General features: G+C 45.2%; 1 protein-coding gene across 6 annotated transcripts in view; it reads left to right on the top strand.

The window, feature by feature from the left end:
* The window catches only part of TEK (TEK receptor tyrosine kinase), an 86,043-nt gene that overhangs the window by 9,261 nt on the left and 54,626 nt on the right, over positions 1-22,156 (top strand). For all 6 annotated transcript variants that reach the window (XM_074994709.1, XM_074994706.1, XM_074994707.1 and 3 more), the window contains exon 2: positions 16,117-16,416. In XM_074994709.1, the coding sequence (XP_074850810.1) occupies positions 16,117-16,416 (300 nt within the window). The remainder of the gene's footprint in view (positions 1-16,116; positions 16,417-22,156) is intronic.

Here is a 22,156-nt window from a genome sequence, read left to right as displayed (position 1 = left end):
GTGTACTCATCCTGGCTCTATCATTGGCTTGTTGGATGACCTTAGACGTGTAACTTTGCCTCAGTTTTCCCTTCTGTGAAATGGAGATAATGACAGTAACTTCCCCTTCTGAATGCTTTGAGATCTTCTGATCAAAAGAGGTAGGAATTATTGACTAGTGCTAAGACAAGAAGTAACGGGCTTAATCTGCAGTAAGAGACATTTAGGTTAAATATTAGGAAAGACTTTCTAACTATAAGGGTAGTTAAGCTCTGGAATAGTCATTTAAGGAAGTGTTTCTTAAACTTTTGAGACCACAGAACACAAACCAATAATATTTTTAATGTGGAAGACCTATGGAAATTTACTTCAAAAATTGTTGTTAGACCAAAAAACAAACAGCAACATATACAGTAAACCAAATAAGTAATTTAATCAGGTATCCTAGCAATGAAGAAGTAGCACTGCATTTGCTTTTAATAACAGAAAATATATCCCATCAGTGTATTTTTCCAATCGAGTTGTTCACAGGATACCAGTGTTCCGTGGAACACAATGTAAGAAACACCGGTCTAAGGGGAAGTGTGGAGTCCCCATCACTGGACATTTTTAAGAGCAGGTTGGACAAACACCTGCCAGGGAAGACCTAGCTTTGCTTCCCCTGCCTCAGCACAGGAGATTTAGATTTCATAATTTCTCCAGGTCCCTTTGAGCCCTACCTTTCTATGATTATTATTATGAATGGAGTCAAACACAAGAATTTGATTATATTTGGGACAGTACCTGTTCATTATCTTTTGGTCACAAAAAGTTCAGTATTTTTTGTCGCATGAGTGGATTTTGGATTCCATAAAATGGACTCTGGACTCCAGAGCCCACCACATTTAGCAAACACTTCAAATTAAAAATAAAAATGGAGAGCTGGTTATCATGAACCTGCAATTATGGCCCAGTTGAACAACTCTTATTCACATGGAACGTTCAAAGCAATCACTCCTACCAGTTAAGTAGATCTGGGTGAGCAGTTTGAAATTGAAAATTTTGAAAAAACTTTTAGGTAACATTTCAAAATGTTATCAATAATACAAATGTAGTGTTAGAAGAAACTTTTAAAAAGTCATCAAGTGTAGCCACACATGCTGAGGCAGGACCAAGCAAAACCTAACCATCTATGACATGTATTTATCTAGCCTGTTAATTAAAATAATCAAACCCCACACCTCAAAAACAACAATGAGATTTTGAAAAAAAATAGGATCCATTTTTCAACTAACTCTACTAGGAGAGATTATTCTGCTCTTGTAAATAATGATGGCAGATTAGGTCCATAAATGGTTCATTTCTTTGCAAGAGCCAATAAAATTATAACTCTAAATTTCAGTACTGGCTAATTTATGAGAGCACTTTTAGTGAATAAAACCACCGCATTTAATTGTAAAGGCTTGTCAGGTTTGATTTCTTTCTTAACGACATTGCCAAAGCAATATATGTCTTGGTTTCTAGAAGATTTAGTAGTAGTAACAGGAATTTGTTCAGACTCTAGACACAGTGGTGTCCAAGAGAAATTTAACCAATCACCACAGTCCCCGCCCTCCCAGGCAGGGGCCACCCCTCTTCCCACAGTCAGGCTCCTGCTGAGATTACTCACTTGAAGCTGTACCGCATTGCCCCGCCCCACCTCGGGCTGAAGTTGTGAGCTGCATGAGCCACCCGCCACTGAAGCTACGCTGTAGCTAGAGCCACCCGCCATGTGTGCTGCCCCGGGCTGAAGCCACGCTGCAGCTGGAACTGCATGAGCCAGTCCGGGATGAAACCTGCTGGCGCTGGAGCAGCCACCTTCATCACTGCCACCACACACTTGTCCCACCATGTAGTGAGACGCATGCACAGAGTGGCTGGAGGGGCACCCAATGTGTGCGGCTCTCCTGTGCTGCATTTTACCACACTACGCTGTGGCGAACAGAGAGTGTATTGGACACTGTAGCTCCAGAGCCATCGAAGTACCAATGTACTCTTCCCTATACAGTACATTACACTGAAAGCTCTTTAGGCTGTCTTTATTTTAAAGCAGTGAGAAATCCAGAAGTGCAGATTTAGTGGCCAGGGTTTGCGTTAGATGATAAACTCACCTCCGTGGGCTTAATGGAAGAACTGTTTTTAAGGGGTTTGAAAGAAAAGAAGTTTGGTGGGCTGTCTGTTTTCATTATAGTCTATATTAGTCTTAAACCTCAGGGTTGCATAATATCATATAACCAATCCACTGCAGAAGGCCCTGTGTTAAATTGATGATGTGTCATGCATTCCATGCTGCTGATGAAGGCCAAGCACAGAGGTGAGCCATCCTGGTGCTAAGATATCCATTTGGCTTATAGTCATATCCCCAGATGAGTCATTAGAAAAAAGTGTTTAATTTCCCCAGCAATAGTACAAATCCAGCCTAAATGTTTGGGATTTATTGCTTTAAAGTAACTTTTTAATGACACTGCTTCTACCCACACTGAAAGGGTTTGACGTGTATTGAAGTGATGCCTTGGATAAGTTTCCACCTCCCCAAAGGTTGTAGAAGGTTCTTTACTAGAAGGCAGGAGGGTAGTGATTGGAATGGCCACATTACCACCGTAATAATTCGTGGCATTTTGGCAAGTTCACTCAAGGATCATAACATAATTTACATACAAATATAAATGAAATCAGTCAGACTGTGCCCCACTCTCATCTCATTTCACAGATGGAGGAAACTGTGTCACAGGTTAAGTGACTTGCCCAGGAAGTTTGTGGCAAAGCTAGAAATCTAATCCATCTCTCCCTACATTTTCACAGCTGTGTATGAATGATGAGATCTGTTCGAAGTCTCTGTCTTAATGCCTGAGAGTCCAAGCTTTCATTTCAGAAAAATAGGAAGTTTCTAGTTGGCCCTGACAGTGGCATCTCAAGAGGGTCGAATTTATTTTATGGGTTTCTTTTCAATCTGTTCATTCCCTGAATCTGACCAAAAGCCAGATAGTGTTGAGTGCTTTCCTTTCCCAGTGGTCAGTAGGATGTCAACTTCATGAATTATCTGGGAGTCTCCAATAATTAAAGATAGATCTTGAATTAAAACATTGCCACATGATGAAACCTCTAAGCCTATACCTGCCCAAAATTAGGAGCCATAGGGGCAAATGAGAGTGCTGACCATCTCACCAGGAGCCGCTCAGTATTTCAGGAGTACTTCAGGAGTACCCCATGGCAGGAGGACAGGCAAGGTCATGTAGGCCCCAACTACACAAAGACATTACCCAGGTCCTTTGAGAACCACATCCAATAAAAGTTTCAGGTACTTGGTGTGGTTGTTGAAGGTTCTAAGACTGGAGTTGAGATCCTCACTCTCAGTGGAGACCACAGGAGTTTTGCCATTCATTTCAGTGAGGCAGGATTTTGGACTAAGGACTATTGTCATGTTACCTACATCCATTTGAAAATTCTTCCAGGATATAGCCAATTTCCCTTTCCAGAAAGGAAATTCTCTGCCAGCACTTCCTGAGCAGCTACTTCCTGCCTCTGATTTCTCCTTAGAGGAAAGGACTTAATTGTATTTTTTCAAGTGTGGAGAAATCCAACCTCGTTGGTCCCCATGATGAGCAGAGGCCTCAAAAAGGCAATGCTTCCTATAAAATAAGCAAGACCTCCCCTTCAAAAGAGTACAAGAGCCAAAAGAAACAAGGGTATCAACTTAATGCCAGGGTCAAAGAAAGAAAAAAGTAATGTAAGGTGGGTCACAGGGGCAAAACAAGGCACCCAGAAAGGGATATTGAGTAGGGAATGCTAGACAATGTCCTCTGCTCTATGAAGGGATGTAAGGAATCCATAGATGCTTCATGGAAGAAACCTACCTAGATATGGGATTGAGATAAGCCCCACAGTTAGGCTATATCTACACTACAGCGATCTTTGAAAGAAGATTTTTCCAGACGAGCTGTTCTGAAAAAAAATCTTTCTGAAGAGCGCATCCACACTCAAAAAAAGTGGATCAAAAGATCAATCCACTCTTTCAATAGAGAGTGGCCACACAGCCCCCCTGCTTTCAAAAGAACAGACCAGGGATTGAAAAATCCAGCACCAAGAGGACTGCCCTTTTGAGAAAAGGGCCCCCGTGGGGCAGCTATACATGTTTTTTTCTGAAAGAATCTTTTGGAAAAAGGTGCTCTTCGTGATCCAGGAGTGGAAGAGGGCTTCTGGAAGAAGAGACACATTTTTTCAATTTTGGATCGAAAGAGCACATTTTGTGTTTAGACGCTCCACACGTTCTTTTGAAAAAAGGCCTGATTTTCCAAAAGAATTTGCTAGTGTAGACCCAGCCTTAGGGCTTCCCACTCTGACTGAAACTATTTCAGGAGATTTTTATTCTCCCAACCTGACACAATATCCTTTTCTTGACGTAGTCTATGGAAATTGTCAGGTTTGCTTTCAATAGTTACTGAAAGATGGATGCCCATTCTGCAACGCTACACGCTGACTCTGGAAGCTTGGCAGTAGCCCACAGTAACCCAGCACTTCCTGAGCCTTGGCTCCTACTCTACCCCTTTACCACACGGACTCTGCGCGGTAGTCTCATATTCACCTCTCTGTTGCACAGAGCTTGTTGTTTTGCTGCTGCTGCACTCAGAATTCAACAGCCATCGATTTTTTGGTGCTGAGCATTCCCAGCTTCCAATTACACCAGGCTGTTAATAACAAAGCCTAAAAAATGTTGGAGAAATAAATCCCCCCTCAGATTCCCACACTAACGACCTCTTTTCTTTCTGCCTTCCACCTGCTGCCTTCCTTGCCTGGTGCCCTCAGTGCCTCATCATAACACTGATGAATAAACAGGAGGGGGAAGTTTGCGGGGTTGGAGGGGGCAGAAGTTGGAGGGTGCCCCAGTGTAGGGGGCTGGGAGGAGGTTTGTAGGGGGTAGATGGAGGGGGCTGGAGTTGGTACTAGACTCTGGCACTTAAATGGCACACCACATGTTCAAAGCACTGTACAAACACTGACCACTTCTCAGCTAAGGGGCTGGGTTTTGTTTCCCCTAAAGCTGTGCGAGTGCTCTCCGAGGCTGGCTGGCTCGGCTACTCTGGTGACTGCTCTTAACAAGGAAATCTAGAGACCCCATAATTAAGGTTATCAGGCAATTTTTCAACGTGCTCTCACATCCCCATGCAGGGCTGGATTAAGATGGGGCTTTGGGAGCTGAACCAAGGGAAGCCCCACCAAAAAAATCTCTGGGCCACCAAAAGTGCTGAGCTTTTTGTGGGGACCCCATAGCCCAGGTCTGTAGCCACCACAGCCCTGAGGGGTGAGGGGGATGCGGCTCTGCTCCGTGTGCTGCCATTCTCCCTTCACAGCGCCCCTGGTGAGGGCTGCAAGTGTTGGGGAGCTCCATTTGCGTGCTTCTGTTTCCCGCAGATTGCCCCCCCTTGCAGTGCCCATTGGACAGGAATCATGGCCAATGGAAGCTAGGAGGGGGGTAGTGCCTGTGGGCAAGTGCTGGGCAGTGTGCCAAGCCACCTGCACCTTCCGTTCCCGAGGGCATATGCCACAGGGGACTTGCCTCAAGTAAGTGTACGGAAACCAACCCCCTTGCCTCAGTGCTCCCGCACCCAAACTCCTGCCCAGAACTTGCATCCCCACCCCCTGGTCCAGCCCTAAGCCCCCTACCACTCACTACTTCCTGCCTAGACCCTGCACCTGAACCCTTGCCTCAGCCCTGAGTCCCTTATGCGCGCCAAACCCCTGGGCCAGAGACTGAAGCCTTGCCTGCGTTCCCAGTCAGAACCCTCACTCCCTCCTGCATAGAAGAACCCTCACACAACCCCCTGCTCCAATCTGAAGTCCTCTCCCACATGCTGAGCCCCTAATTTTTATCCCTAGCCCTGAGGCTTGGGAGCCCCAGAAACTATAACAACCCCATGCCCCCAGAAGAGTTAATCTGGCCTGTCCCCATGCATAGAAGATTGTCTTGGAAATTGCCAGGGCAAGGTAGAGGGTACAAATGTTGGATTATTGAGTGGGGGGTTCAATGCCAAGACATGAAAGATTTTACCTTTGTCCAATTCTTTGGATGTGTTTTGCACATACTGGTGGCTCAGAGAACGGCCCTGATCTGCCCCAGATTAATGAATCAGCTTTCATCTCCACTACCATCGGGGGCAACATTTAAAAAACTTGTTAGAATGGCTTTGTAGGTCTGTAAACTGGCAAGCACCTCCAATGAGTGCCAGAGAATTCCTCTGAGACATCCCCTTTGCACACACACAAATCTCCTTTGTACACAATCCTGACTGAGCCTTGGGATGCATGCCCACTAACTGGAGCAACAGCATGGCCCAGAGGACTGGCAGGGTACATGGCAGTGTGTGAAGGCTGTTGCAAGGGAGTAGTTTGGGGCCCTTAGAATAAGCAAGGGACTGTGAGGCAAGTGCAACGTACCATTGCAGTCCCAGGGATGTCATGTGACTCTTGTGTTTGGGGAGGCTGAGTTTGCGTTCTGGAAGCTTCCTAGAAGTGGGAGGTCACTGGCCCCCACCCTCTCTCTACCCTGCTCCCCTGAGGTTCCCCCCGTGTGTCACCGCCCACCAAGCCCCAGCCCCACTCCCACTCTGCCCCCTCCTGAGGTCCCCCCACCTGCCACCTCTTTGCCTCCTCCCACTAGATTCCCCTCTCTTTGCCTCTCTCTGATCTGGAAAGAGCAGAGAGGCCTGAGCCGTGACGGAGGGGCAGGGAAGAGGAAGAGCAGAGGTGTGAGGGAAGACAGCAAGTAGGTGGGGACTCAGGGCAGAGCATGGCTGGGTCTATGGCTGGGGCACCATCCTAGTGGCAGTGTGCCAAAGCCACGTGGCCCGTGCACTGCCAAAATGTGGTGCTCTGCATCCCCTGGCTTCTTACATCCGCTGCTGCCCATTTCTTTATTTGCTTGCCTCCTGGTCTGTCTGTCCCTGGCAGTGACGGTGAGATCTGTGCTACCCCCACCTCCAGCATGCCCTGGATCAGTACCGCTAGGCCTTGACATGTGAGGGACTGTGCAACCCTGGGTTAGTCATGCTCCAGTGGGATTGTACTGAGCACAGAGAACTCTCTGTAGCTCCACAGGTGATTGCTGTCTCCACAGAGGCAGAGTTAAGGTGTGTGTGTGGGGTGGTGGTGCCGTGTCACAGACAGGCCTTTAATTCTGTACCTTGTGGTTTAAGGATTAAATGGAGCCAACCTCCCTGTTCTGGAAGGGCACGAGGCCACCCTGGGCAGCCGTAACTCTGTCTATAGTCTTTTGGCAGCAAATTTGCTGCAAGTTACACCTCCCATTTCCAGTGCTGGCCTCCTGGGGGTGCCTCCTTTTTCCAAATCCCCTTTGCACACGCAGCAAATTGCCTTCCTGCCAAGGTCAGGCCTGCAAGGAGAAGGGCAGGAGTCAAAGGATTTTTTCAAGGAAGCACAGGGGATCTTCACTGATACAGAGAAAGGGTGTTTCCTGTCTGTGTTTATTGTGTGCTAAATCCTTCAGCCGCCGCTTGCGGGGGGGGGGACGACACTGACTTTAAGGGTTCAAGGGTTAGTTTTGCCTGAGTTTTGCCACACTGAGAGTTCCTCCTGCATAAGAATAGCAGGATTTGGCCAGGAAAGGCAGCTAAGCAGGGATGCTGTAAGCAGTTGGCTTGGAAAAGATATCTGCTTTATAGGCACTTTCCCCTAGGGGCTCATCTGTATGATCAGTTAGAGCACAGCAAGCTCTGCATGAATGTACCTTGCACTTGCCTGCTGTGACCTAAGGCAGTCGTGCTCAACATTTCCAGACTGCTGTACCCCTTTCAGGCATCTCATTTGTCTTATGTACCCCCAAGTTTTACCTCACTTAAAAACAATTTGCTTACAACATCACACATAAAAACGTAGATGTAACAGGGCACTCTTATGGAAATGTAACTTCCTTTCTTATTTTTACCACATCATTATACAATCAACTGGAATAGAAATATTGTACTTATATTTGTGTCAAAATGTCATTGACTTCTAGACTTTTAGTTTCTGTTGACTTTGCTAGCACATTTTATGCAGCCCGTTGTAAAATGAGGAAAATATTTAGATGAGTTGATGTACCCCCTCAAAGAATCGTTCCCCGCCCCAGGGATAAGCCCTGGGAGGAGACCCACTGTGCTAATGGACCATGTGGACTCTGCTGCTGGACACTATAAATTCCCTAGTGCACTGTTACCTATTCCAGCTTCAAAGCAAGGTCGACCAAAGCACACAACAGAATAATCAATGTGCTGCAGTCAGGTCCACAAAGACACTCACTAGCTGTGTCTACACGTGCACGCTACTTCGAAGTAGCGGCACTAACTTTGAAATAGTGCCCGTCGCAGCTACACGTGTCGGGCGCTATTTCGAAGTTAACTTCGACGTTAGGCGGCGAGACGTCGAAGTCCCTAACCTCATGAGGGGATCGGAATAGCGCCCTACTTCGACGTTCAACGTCGAAGTAGGGACCGTGTAGACGATCTGCGTCCCGCAACGTCGAAATTGCCGGGTCCTCCATGGCAGCCATCAGCTGGGGGGTTGAGAGATGCTCTCTCTCCAGCCCCTGCGGGGCTCTATGGTCACTGTGTGCAGCAGCCCTTAGCCCAGGGCTTCTGGCTGCTGCTGCGGCAGCTGGGGATCCATGCTGCAGGCACAGGGTCTGCAACCAGTTGTCGGCTCTGTGTATCTTGTGTTGTTTAGTACAACTGTGTCTGGGAGGGGCCCTTTAAGGGAGCGGCTTGCTGTTGAGTCCGCCCTGTGACCCTGTCTGCAGCTGTGCCTGGCACCCTTATTTCGATGTGTGCTACTTTGGCGTGTAGACGTTCCCTCGCAGCGCCTATTTCGATGTGGTGCTGCGCAACGTTGAAGTTGAACATCGACGTTGCCAGCCCTGGAGGATGTGTAGATGTTATTCTTCGAAATAGCCTATTTCGATGTTGCTACATCGAAATAATCTATTTCGATGTAGGCTTCACGTGTAGACGTAGCCACTGTGTGGCAAGTGATGTGAAGGCAATTTACACCCCAATTTCCTGAGCATTAACTGTTCATATAGACAAGCCCTAAATCTAAGGGGACTGAGGGGATGATACTTTGCCCCTTGGTGGTATGGAATATCTTTCTGTTACTTCAATGGCATTTAGTTTGAGCCCTAAAAATCCAGTCCCACAGATAGAATCATAGAACATTAGAACTGGAAGGGACCTTGAGAGGTCATCAAGTCCAGTTCCGTGTTTTCCTGGCAGGACCAAACACCATCTAGGCCATCCCCAGTTGGTGTCTATCTAACCTGCTTTTAAGTATTTCCAGTGATGGAGATACCACAATCTCCCTAGGTAACGTATTTCAGTGTTTAACCACCCATGACTGTTTGGAAGTTTTTCCTAGGCCGTGTCTACACTAGCCCCAAACTTCGAAATGGCCATGCAAATGGCCATTTCGAAGTTTACTAATGAAGCGCTGAAATACATATTCAGTGCTTCATTAGCATGCGGGCGGCCATGGCACTTCGAAATTGATGCGCCTCGCTGCTGCGCAGCTCGTCCTGATGGGGCTCCTTTTCGAAAGGACCCCACCTACTTCGAAGTCCCCTTATTCCCATGAGCAGATGGGAATAAAGGGACTTCGAAGTAGGTGAGGTCCTTTCGAAAAGGAGCCCCGTTGGGACAAGACGCGCGGCGGCGAGGCACGTCAATTTCGAAGTGCCGCGGCCGCCCGCATGCTAATGAAGCGCTGAATATGTATTTCAGCGCTTCATTAGTAAACTTCGAAATGGCCATTTTGAAGTTTGGGGCTGGTGTAGACATGGCCCTAATGTCTAATCTAAACTTCCATTGCTGCAGTTTAAGCCCATTGCTCCTTCTCCTATCCTCAGAGGCCAAGGAGATGTTGAAGCCAGTGTGAGTTGAAGGAGGCGTTCTTGTCTCATGAGGTCAGGCCCTCTTTGAGACTCTAGCTAGAGATGCCAGTTCATTAACTCAGAACTGGAACTTGGATTTTATTTCCATCTCCATCTGAAATGGATTCCAGCTATAAGACTTTGGCCTCCCAAGTACTACATAGGTCTTGGGTGGCCAGACTGTCAGTTCCCCAAGATAGTCTCATATTAAGGGCATGCCTAGACTACAGCTGCGGTTGGCTTCTTATATCAATGGAAGAGGTTTTTCCTTTGCTGTACAGGTTGAACCTTTCTAGTCCGGCACCGTGGGGTCCTGACTGATGCCAAACGAGAGATTTGGAAAAACAAATTTGCCGGACCACAGGAGGTCAATATTGTCTAGCAGCATCACCAACACTTCACTGCTTACTAGGCTCTTAGAAGACATTTAGGTGTAAGTTAGAGCTAAAGAACAGTACAGAACACTGAGAGCCAGGACTGGTGGCTGTAAACTGGGATACTTGTCCACATCCATGGTAAGTGGTCATCCTGCTAACTAAAATCATGCCAGATTACGGATATTGCTGAATGAGAGAGTGCTGGACTAGAGAGGTTCAGCTTGTAGTTAGTCTGTCTGTCTTGCGGGCAGTAGCCAGATCAACAGAAGTCTTCCATCAGCCTAGGGGTTAGGTTGACCTGCCTGTGGTGCTCAAGAGGTAAGCAACCCACAGATCCCTGAGAACGCAGCCAGATGATCTAATTTTACATGTAGACCAGGCCTTAGATAAACATTAGGCCTGAATCTGTCTTGTCCTTGTTCTGTGTTCAGTCATTTACACCTCTTCAAAGATGGAGCAAAGTGGATGCCTGCTTTAACACTCGTCATATCCATTTTGCACTGGGATCAATGTTCACACGAGACTCGGACCACACACTCTGATTGTGCTGCTTTTATGGGGGGGGTATTAAGATCCTCCTGCAATGCACAAGAAAGATGTTCTCTTTATTTTTTTACATTTTGGGCTTGAAATCTGTGTTTGTGAAAGCAAACAACCTGATCGCATGTTAAGCTGAAGCCCTGGAAGTTTTAGGGGTTTGTTGAAAAGGGTTGTGCCACTTTAAAGGCTACAGATCCAGAGAAGGACTTTTTATGGCAGCTTCGTACCAGCCTATCTCAGTTCCAAGGTGGGACCAGAGGAAAAGGGGAAAGGTATACCTGTGTCCATGCAGGTGCTCTGGAAACCCTTCCATCACAGCTACATCCTTATATTTTCATTCCAATTTGCAATCTTGCCTCAGGCTCCACCAGTCAGGGGAAACAAGTTACATATAACAATCACCTCAGGTCATGGGCGTTGGGATCCAGATTTGAACCTGAACTTCTCCAGAGCTTGAGGAATTCAGGATCCAATGTTCTGGTTCAGGTCCATATCCAGTTCTGCATTGGCAACATATGGGCGGGTTCCTCAGCTGCTCTGTGTCCCAGGACAGCTATGGTCCTATGCTGCTTCTCAGCAGGCAAGCAGTGCTCAGTCAGAAATGTACAAACTATGGTAGAAGCTGCTGTCCTCGAGGATTGACTTCAGTGCAGTTGTTTGTGATTTACCCAGGTGAAAGGAAGAGTGGACTTGGCCCTAGAATAAGCGAGGAAGAACTACTTATCTGAGTAGACCTATTTATGTAGTAAAGATTAAACCCTCTGTATGTTGTAAATAAAAAAATGAATCAGCACATGATTGCATTGTGTAGTTACTTAGCTTCAGCTGTATTCAAAGGAGTCATTTTTGCAATGTGTGACAGGGTTACTTGACTTCTTTGACCTTTTACTTGATGCAACATTTATTTTAATGGCTACTGCATCCTTTCCAGAAGTTTTTATTTCTTTGTTATGTAGCATTAGTTATCTGGGCTGGCACGTGAAAGGGTGGTAACTGCCACAGACTGGCTGTGAAGGGCGAGTGTCAGTACAACCTAAGGTACTACTTTCCCCTGAGAAGCTGATGGCATGGAATGGAGTACAAAATACACACACGCCCACATTCAGAAGCTATAGTGAGCATAGCTCTTATTTGGCCTCTTTACCTAAGTCAGGCTGTACCCACAGCTTCAAATCTGAAAGCTATTTGTAAACAGAATGGCACTAAACCCTGCATGCAGAGAAGCTGTGGGTAAACCTACAAAATACAGCTCAAGCTAAATCTGGAAAATAAAGATGAGGCTTAACAGAAGTCAATTATTTGCATTTTAGCATCATTCTTATTTCCAAATCTAAAAGCACTGAACATAAGGTCTGTGTCTACACTTGCATTCCTCATTTGAAAGAGGTATGCAAAAGAGGTAAATCGAAAATGCAAATAAAACAGAAAGAATGAATATATGACACCTCATTTGCATATACTTATTTCAAAATAGCTTCTTTTGAAAGAAGAAAGCCAGTGTAGACGCTGCTCTTTCGAAAGTAAACCCCATCTTTGAAAGAATCCTTCTTCCCATAACAGAAGGTTTTTTTTTTTAATGGGAAGGATTCTTTCGAAGATGGGGTTTACTTTCAAACGAGCAGCGTCTACACTGGTTTTCTTCTTTCAAAAGAAGCTATTTCGAAATAAGACCATGCAAATGAGGTGTCTGATATGCAAATTTGTACCTCATTTGCATGTTCAATCTACCTCATTTGCATGCCTTTTTGAAAGAGGAATGCAAGTGTAGACTCAGCCAAGGAGTTCTATACCTCACTCCCTGACACCCAAGACTTAAAGCTCTTCTCTCTGACTACGGCTACATTGGAAGCATCTGTCAACAGATGTTTCTGGCAGAAGAGATTTTCCAACAAAACTTCTGTTGAGAAAGTGCTGCTGTACACTAAAGCGGATCAAAAGAGTGATCCGCTCTGTTGACAGAGTGGCTGGACTGTCCCATCATGGTCTCGACGAAACAGCCAACTGGAAGCACAGCAGACAGGGCTGCCCAATGTCCTGGAAGCCCTGTCTGTTTACAGAAGACCTCTAGAAAGCATCCACCCAGATTTTTGTTTAACAGAATTTGTCAACAAAGGTGCTCTTCCTCATCTGGGAAAGGCAGAAGGTTGTTGGCAGAAGTGTCAAGTTTTGTCAACAGACAAAACACATTTTGCATGTGGACGGGTGGTGAGTTTTGTCAACAAAATTCCAGTTTTGTCAAAAGAACTCACCAGTATAGCCATAGACTCTGTGGCCATTTCTACACAGGCCATTTTCTTCGAAAGTGGCATGGTAATACATGGCCTGAAATATGCTAATGAGGCATGGATGCAAATTCCCCGTGCCTCATAAACATAACATCATGTGATTTGGAGTCCGGAAGACCGTTCTTCCGAACTCCAAAACACACCGCGTAGAAGCACGGCCCCAGGGGGTCTTCTGGAAGGAAGTCCTTCTTCCGGATGCCCCTTCTTCCTGAAAATTTTTGTGAAGAAGGGGCCTCCGGAAGAAGGACTTCCTTCTGGAAGACCCCCAGGGCCGCGCTTCTACATGGCATTTTGGAGTCCGGAAGAACGGTCTTCCAGACTCCAAATCACGTGACGTTATGCTAATGAGGCATGGGGAATTTGCATCCGTGCCTCAATAGCATATTTCGGGCCGTGTGTGGCCTGTGTAGAAATGGCCTGTGTGTCTGTATCTATCTGCCATTTTTTAAATACTGTGGTGCCTGTCATCATAGTATTTTAAGTCAGCTAAATTTACTAAAAGGCAGCTTATTTATTGGCAAACACAAAATTAAAAATTAGAAAGACTGGTTTCTATTTGTTTCTCTGCCACAGACTTATGTTCTCTGGAATTTCACTAAACTTCCTTGTGCCTCAGTAATGGAGATAATGATACTAACATCTTGGCCGTGTTGTGAGTCCTCATGGTAAATAGTCAAAAGGCACTTTCACATCTTTGGGAGACACTCAGGAGTGCAAAATATTGGTTAGTCATCTTCTTATCAGTTCCTATGGCTTTGTTGCAGGTCCAGACTATGTCAAAATACATGGAATGTGTGGGTGCTGCATATGGCCCCGCTTATGAAAGCCAGAGCTTTCTTAAATTGAGTTCTTTAACTGTTGAAAACACCGGTCAATTAAGATATTTTATTGCAAGGAACCCCTGTAATTTTGTTGTTTGTTGTGGTTGTTCTCTTTGGAGGTATTTGTGTTTCAAACCATAACCATACAAGACCCTAGATCAGTAAGAGAAGGGGGCAAAGGGAAGGGAGATCTGATTCTTTACTAAATGTTAGCAAAGTGGAAATAAAGAGAGCAATCTGATTTTATAATGTTTTCCATACATTTTGCACGGGGACACAAGGAAAAAAGCAATGATAAAGCTGGCTCAGAAATTCAAAATATAGGACCACGATTGGCTCATAGAGGCAAATATCAGATACTGGCCTCCAAATTTCACCTGGTACAAATTCTTTCTGTAAAAATGCAGGTCCAGATAAGGCCTTGCTGCAGCTTTGACCCACAATGTCTCTCAGATCCAGAGCCAGATCCTGTCTTTACACCAGCTGATGATTTGACCCACAGAATTTAAGTCATTATTGTAACTTACTACAACCCTTTCACCAGGTTTGTTGTTACATCACATGCATTTCTAGGTTCATTTGAGATCCTATTCTCCAATAATTCTTTGGCTATGTCTACACTAGCCCAAAACTTCGAAATGGCCATGCAAATGGCCATTTTGAAGTTTACTAATGAAGAGCTGAAATACATATTCAACGCATCATTAGCATGCAGGCGGCCGCGGCACTTTGAAATTGATGTGGCTCGCCGCCGTGCGGCTCGTCCTGACGTGGCTCCTTTTCGAAAGGATCCCGGCAACTTCGAAATCCCCTTATTCCTAACAGCAGATAGAAATAAGGGGATTTTGAAGTTGCTGGGGTCCTTTCAAAAAGGAGCTCCATCTGGACGAGCTGCATGGCAGTGAGCCGTGTCAATTTCGAAGTGCCGCGGCTGCTGGCATTCTAATGAGGCGCTGAATATGTATTTCAGCACTTCATTAGTAAACTTTGAAATGGCCATTTTCATGGCCATTTCAAAGTTTCGGGCTAGGGTGGACACAGCCTTTGTTTCCAATCACTTAAAACTTTAAGGGTGCGTATACAGTTGCATTCCTCTTTCAAAAGAGGTATGCAAATGAGGGAAATCAAAAATGAAAATGAGGCACATATTTGAATAGCTGGCACCTCATTTTCATTTTTGAATAGCTGGTACCTCAAAAGATCTTCTTTAGAAATTAGAACATGCAAACGAGGTTGCAAATATGCACCTCATTTACATTTTTGATTTCCCTCATTTGCATACCTCTTTCAAAAGAGGAATGCAACTGTAGACACAGCCTAAGTGGTGGGGCAGGAAATTCCTTTCAGTGTAATGTTGGGTACAAATGGTTTTAACCCTGCACATTCTTTCCCTTATTATTCTGTTTAGAACACAATCTCACAGTGCTTTAGATCTAGTCTTGTGGCTCAGGACTATCTCAAGTCTTCACAGAAATGTCTGTGACTTTCTCTCTTGTCTCTTCTCTGTCACATGAGCATAGGCAGCCAGCAGCCAGGTGCATTTGGATTGAGAGCAGGATATCCTGTTAAATGGATATCACACAACCCTAATGCATAGAATGGATTTCTATGAGAAGGCATTCAGACATGAGTGGGATATGTATGCTGCAGAGTACAGGGAGTCATTTACCCTGCATAGCAGCATCTTTATTGAACTTGAATGGTATCTTTATTGAATGGTAAAATAAATCCTATTACTCTTATAAAGGCTACTTGGAGCAAGTATGTGGCCAGTGATCCTTGCATGCTGTTATAAGTGTAGTGATAACAGTCTCCCTCTGCCTCAACTTCTTAGCACTCATCTTAAGGAATGTTTCATGGGTTTGGCTGTATTGTCTTTTTCATCACCCCTCACCATGAGAAGGTCTGAGGAATGAGCCTGTGTAGCCAGAGAGGGGGCTCACTTTCCATTCTGCACAAGCTGGGGAAAGCCACCTGGGCAGGGTCCTTTCCTTCCATGCATTTGTTTCTGAAGTAACTAGAACAGAATGTTTTACATGTAGCTATATTTTTAGTGCAGCATTCATGAAGGGGGAAGCATTGAGCGTTAGGCATTGCCTCACAAGTCCCTAGGTGAACAATCCAAACTAAAAGAAATGCTCTGATGCCAATGAAAAACCCCTTCACCTCTTATTTGTTTCTAGGCCAAGTGGAGGCGGCACTGGACCTGACTTTGATCAATTCACTCCCTCTAGTGGGCAACTCTGAGACGTCGCTTATCTGCATTGCAGCCAGGTGGCGTTCCCGTGAGTCTCTCACCATAGGACGAGACTATGAGGCCTTGATGAGCCAACACCAGAATCCTCTGGAAGTTACTGAAGAAGAGACGAGAGGGACAGCCAAAAAAGTGGTGTGGAAAAGGGAGCAAGCTAGTGAAACCATCGGCGCTTACTACTGTGCGGACAAGTCCACAAGGATACGTACAATGAAGATGCCACTCAGAGGTACCGTAGGCGAGCCCCCAGCAGGGGACATTTGCTTGCATTTTGGCAGCTACCCTTAAGTAACAGGAGCATGGGTAGTAGTGGATTCAGGATAGCCAAACTGGCCTGGATGCATTAAGAACTTATTTGGCCCAATCCAAAGCAATGTCTTCTGAGGCTCAGAATCATTTGGTTAATGTTCTTTGTTGGTTAGCATTTCTTGTGTACATTTTGCATGTTTTGCCCAGTACTGGTTACACCCAATGACCAAAACTGGAAGCAGTAAAAATGGCATGAAAGCCTGCTGTGGCCTCATTGAACATGCAAACCCATAGGTTGTATCTCACTCATCCAGCACCATCGGGACCTAAGTGCTCCCGGGTGAGGGGACTTGTTGGATGAGGGGAGGTAAGGCCTGCTGCCTGGAAGGCAGGTGCTCTCAGTCCTGCAGGACTCCCCCACAGGGCTGCTGGGCTTGCCCATTCATCAGAGGTCCCCATGGCTGTGAGTTTGCTGGTGGGGTTTCTTTGTTCCAAAGTGATAGTGGTGTGGGCAGGTGAGCTAAAAGGAGCGAATTTTGCATTTGGCTCTGAAGGTGATAAGGTTTGTGGTTGTTCTGGCCTCTTCTGGGAGTGCACTCCTGATTCTCAGGCCTGTCACCCAGAAAGGTCTCACTTTTAGGTTACTAGTTCCCTTGTTATGTCCATTGCAAATGATGGGGGTGGCATGTGGGCAGGGTTCTTGGTCAGATAGGTGCAGCTGATCCTCAGGTAACAACTGGTGAAAATGGGGGCCAAAATCTTGAATTTGGCCTTGTGTCTAACAGGGAGCCAGTGTTGGAGGGATTTTCTCTTGACTGTTTGAGCTCCTCAGCAGATAAGATGTTGGGTTCTGAACCTACTATAGCTCTTTAAGGTCAGTGGCGACACGCCTAGGAACAGAGACTTACAATAATCAAGACTTGAGAGCCCAGCACATGGATCACCCAGGCTAAATCTGTTGTATCCAGAAGACATATAATCTTACCAGTGATAAGTGGATTTGGAAGGGGCTTTTGGGGGGCCTTCATTATTGTATTTCTGCTTTTTCAGATGATCTTTGACAAAAGCTTGAGCTGAGTTTGGATCTCATCAGCCTATTACGTGCATTGTCTGGCTGGTGGCTGCTCTGACAATTTTTCTTAAAATGTTTAATTAACACTAGGAAAACAAATAAATGTACACATAGTCATCATGTCCAAATCATTCTGATTTATCTAGGGTTTCTTTTTTCCACAGAATCAATTATAAAAAATAACCTACAGTTGTCTCTGTTCTTTACTGGACCTAAACAAAATATAAACACAAATAAGGTGTTTTGATCCGTTTTGTCTTTTTTCCTTTTGTTTTGTTTGCTTTTGGGTTGTTTGTTTGTTTTTGTTTTTATCAATAAGTCTGCAGTGAAAAGCGATATTTGTATGTCTTGTTAAGCCCAGGGGCAAATGAAGCCTTGGATGTGGAGCTGGGTACAGAAGAAATGAGGCAGTAGGGGAAGTAGCAAGCGATGGAGATGATGGTGTGGTGAACTTAGAGCCCATAGCCAGAGCATGGAACCCAAGGCCCTATACCTAGGGAGCAGGGTCTGAGGACAGAACCCAAAGCCCAGTGACTTTAACCTACCAGTCTTGGGCTGAAGACCAACCCCACAGCCCCAGGGAAGATGGGGGCTCACCAACTGCTGGATCCTCCAACGTATGTGTCTCCACACATGGGAGGGGCCCAGCCACCGTTTCGCTCACCTCTCAAAATCCCTGCCCTGGAGACTATCACCTCGAGAAAAGCCCCTGATGGCTGCTGGTATAGTCGCTGGTGGATGGGTCAGAAAAAGCACGGTAGAAATTCTCAAAGGTATTAAAGGCTATAGGGAGAGGAAAAGGAGGTCAGGGAAGGCCTGCAAAGTTTGGCAAAACTACCGCAGCTGGCAAATAGGCTTTTTTCCTCACCACTGTTATTGTCCAAATAATTTTAAAGGCTTCTGAATACATGAGGGGTTTTTGGCACCAAATGGGTTGAAAGGTGTGTTGTGGGATCTCCATCACTAGAGATATTTAAGAGCAGGTTAGATAGACATCTATCAGGGGTGGTCTAGAGACAGTGCTTAGTCCTGCTATGAGTGCAGGGGACTGGACTCGGTGACCTCTTGAGGTCCCTTCAAGGTCTAGTGTTCTGTGATTCTATGAGTCAAATTGAAGTCAATGAAAGCTGTTGAATGGTTGGCAATTCTGAAAATCTAGCAATTGCTTCAGGGTCCTCTTCATCACACCACTTAAGCATCTGCTTAACATTAACTATCTGAATTGTCCCTTTGACTTGGATGGGGTTACTCACACACTTAAGTATGTGCTTATAAGCATTATAGGGAGATGCGTGCCTATAAATGGACCTAAGAGCCTATCTTAAAAATCTTGAGCTTTATAATGTAGAAATGTACAGGAACATTTTTCTACATGGGTCTATCTATAAAATTTTCAAAGTAAAAAGGGCCATTTCTCTGGAATCCCTTGTGTTCTGGCAGATTTGCCCAGCACGTAGTTTGTATAATATAGAAACTCTGCCTCATGGTTGAAGGGGAAAGCCATTTCAGTGCAACAGAAGCTTCCACAGAAGGTGGGACAGTTATGGCTTTATGGAAACGTAAGGCAAAGAACGCCGTGGCACTTCTGCAACTCAGTTCATTGTGTCTCTTTAAGGAGCGGGCTTGTATTGAAAAAATAATTCACCAAATGCAGGTCACAAGCTAAAAATACATTGGAACGGAGCCCACCAAGGAATGTGGGTTCCTTTCCAATTCAACAATGCTGTGAAGAAAAGGTCCCATGGATAAACTAAACAACTCGCACAAAGAGAATAGTAAAAATAAAAGCTGACTTGCAAAGTGACTTTCTCATGGAAAACAGCAATGAATACTAGCTGTCTGCAGTTCAGACAAAAGGCCACTGAGCCAAACAACCCTCTCCTTGGAGATAGGTGCAACTCCCAGCAAACACCAACATGCTCGAGCTAGCACTGTGGGTGAGTGGCACTAAAAAAAGGAATATAGCCATAGCAGTGATGGGCAGCAGCATGAGCTATCGCCCCTGACTGCAATCCATTCTTGGAGTGGTGAGCTCACACCACCACTCACCACTTCCCATGCTACCATGGCAACACTGCTATTTTTAGCTTGCTAGTTCAATGAGAGCTAGTGCAAATACATCGACGCCCTGGGAATCACACCCCCAGCTCAAACTCTCCATGCAATCTGAAGGTAAAGCACTTTAGCAGAGCTGCTTGAATTACTGTTGCGAGAAACTTATTTTTTAAAATGTTGCTTTATTTTCTGTCAGCAGGGCCAACAGGTGCCAGGGGCCCTGGGCCAGGTGGGAGGGGTCCCAGCTCTTCACCCCAGGAAGGGGCAGGGCCTAGGGCAGAAGGGGTGAGGCCTAGCGCAGCCAGCCCTCAGCACCACTCAGATCACTGCCCCCACTTCCCTTTGAAGGAAACCATGTTTTCTTACCCAAACCACAGCTTCCTGCCCAGCCCTAGTGATGAGCCACTGTAAGCCACCACTCCCCAGCCTGGGCTGCCAGCTTCCCAGCCTTGGCTACTGCCTCTGGGCCTGGGCTCCCTGGCTGCTGCTGGTCTGTCCTCCTCTTGTCACAAGAGCAGCTGTGGCTGCCCTGCCCAGGGCTCCCGCTGCTGGTCTAGCTTACCCCTCCTCCTCCCAGCTCCAGGACTCTGTGGTCCTGGAAGGTCTTTCAAAATATTTTTTGAAAGAAGGGGCTCTTTCAAAAGAGACTACGGCAGGTCTACACTCAAAGAGTGTTCTTTTGAAATTAAATTGAAAGAATGTGGCGCTCCTTTCGAAAGCACTCTGCCACTCCTGTTTCAGGAAGAACGCCTTCTTTTGCAAGCTTCTTTCAAAAGAAAACGTGGAGATGCTATGTGGGCACTTTTTTTTTCAAAAAAGCAGTTGGCGTGGGGCCTGATTTTTTGATCTCGGGCCTGTTCTTTCAAAAGAAAGGGGGATGTTTGGACACTCTCTTTTGAAAGAGCAGATCACTCTTTGAATCTGCTTTTCTGTGCGTGGATGCACTCTTTCGGAAGAGGTCTTCTGGAAGGACCTCTTTCAAAAGATTGTTGTAATGTAGATATATTCTTGGAGTGTCCTCCTTGTCCTCAGGAAACAAGGCCTACTGCGAGCTTTGCATTTCTCCAAAGTTCGGTATGAAAAATCAGAGTTTTCTAATTTTGTGGAATAGCTTTTATAATGTTCCCTCCCTCCTCTATACTATATCTCCACAAGTGTTTGGCTGGACTTTCAGATTTACAGCTGGTCAGAAAACTGTGATTTTTTCCTCATAAACCCTAAGTTTTCCACAGCAATTTTCAAAATTAAATTAAATAAAACTTCATTTAATTTTGTATCACAATATTTTGCAAATAAAAGTTTTGTGTAATTTTGATTAAACACGTCATTTTGAGGTTCTTTTCCCCCATTTTTGGTTTCTGAATTTTCAGGTGTCTTCCTTTCTCCCTTTTTCACTTCCCTACTCCCCGTTCCTCCGCTAGTAACTAGAGAAGAAAAGTGAAAAAGGTGTGAGTGACATTCACTCCAAACTTACCAGTTTCCAGCTGGGAAAGGTGGAACATTGCAGGAAAGCATACGAAAGTAGGTTTCCATTTTGTGCCAGTTTGTTTTGTTTTCAGTTGGAGAATTTTTTAAATAATGCATTGAACGGCATATTTTCCCATGAAACTTGTAGATTTTGATGAAAACATATATTCAGCCAGAAAAAAGATTTTGGCTGAAAAATGTTCATCAGCCCTTCCCAGAATAGGTTTATTATGTTGCCCTCAGTAAGAAGTGGTGTCTTGCAGTATGTGTGGAAGGGGTGGTGAGCTAATTTTGACTACTACACATATGCTATTCCTGTCTCCTGGTATGCCCTACACGACACTGATGTCCTCATACATGTTGCATTTCACCCCATATAGAATTTTCCCCTTACCAGTGAAAGATCTTTTCCTAGTAAATTGCAAAAGCCATGAAAAAAATTCAACATCAATCCAAAATCCTGTGAATCTACATCATCAGATCAAAATACCTAGCAACGATTGCTACGACAGGGCACATCATCCTGCGATAGTCTATGTCAAGCCATGCAAAAGAACTTAATCTGAGAAGGAAAAACTCTAAAACTCAAGAATTCGGAAATAGACCGACATGCGGTTATTGCAATCAACCGTGAACATCAAATATTGGACGGATAAGCCACGAGAGAAGCTGCAGACTCAAACACTGCTCATAGATCCTCACCACTGCTGCTCCATCACCATCTTTTGAGACAAAAAGGGGCCATACTACTATATATTACATTTCCAGTATTTTACCCAATCTAGTTGTAAAAACTATCTCCAGGGCTAAAAAAGACTTGCGAAATTATTCTACAACTGGCTGTCTCCCTTGAATAGGGATTGTTTCCAGTTATCCAAGCAGTATTAACATTTTTTATTAATTTCCTTTTCCTTATTCTTCAAGCACCTGGGTGGCCACACACCAGCACATTCCACTGCTGAACCACAGAGTGGATAGTAAAGGGTATCAATGAGCTCTTGTGGGAAATCTAACCATATAAAGCCACCAGTGATGATTCTGCTGTAGATCATTCTCCAGCTTGCAGCCTAGGGGAATCACACTCATTTATAGTCACTGATCCCATGTTTTGACCATTTTTATTTTA

Source organism: Carettochelys insculpta, chromosome 5, assembly GCF_033958435.1.
Source record: "Carettochelys insculpta isolate YL-2023 chromosome 5, ASM3395843v1, whole genome shotgun sequence".
Taxonomy (NCBI): Eukaryota; Metazoa; Chordata; order Testudines; family Carettochelyidae; genus Carettochelys; species Carettochelys insculpta.
This window is presented reverse-complemented; position numbering and strand designations above follow the sequence as displayed.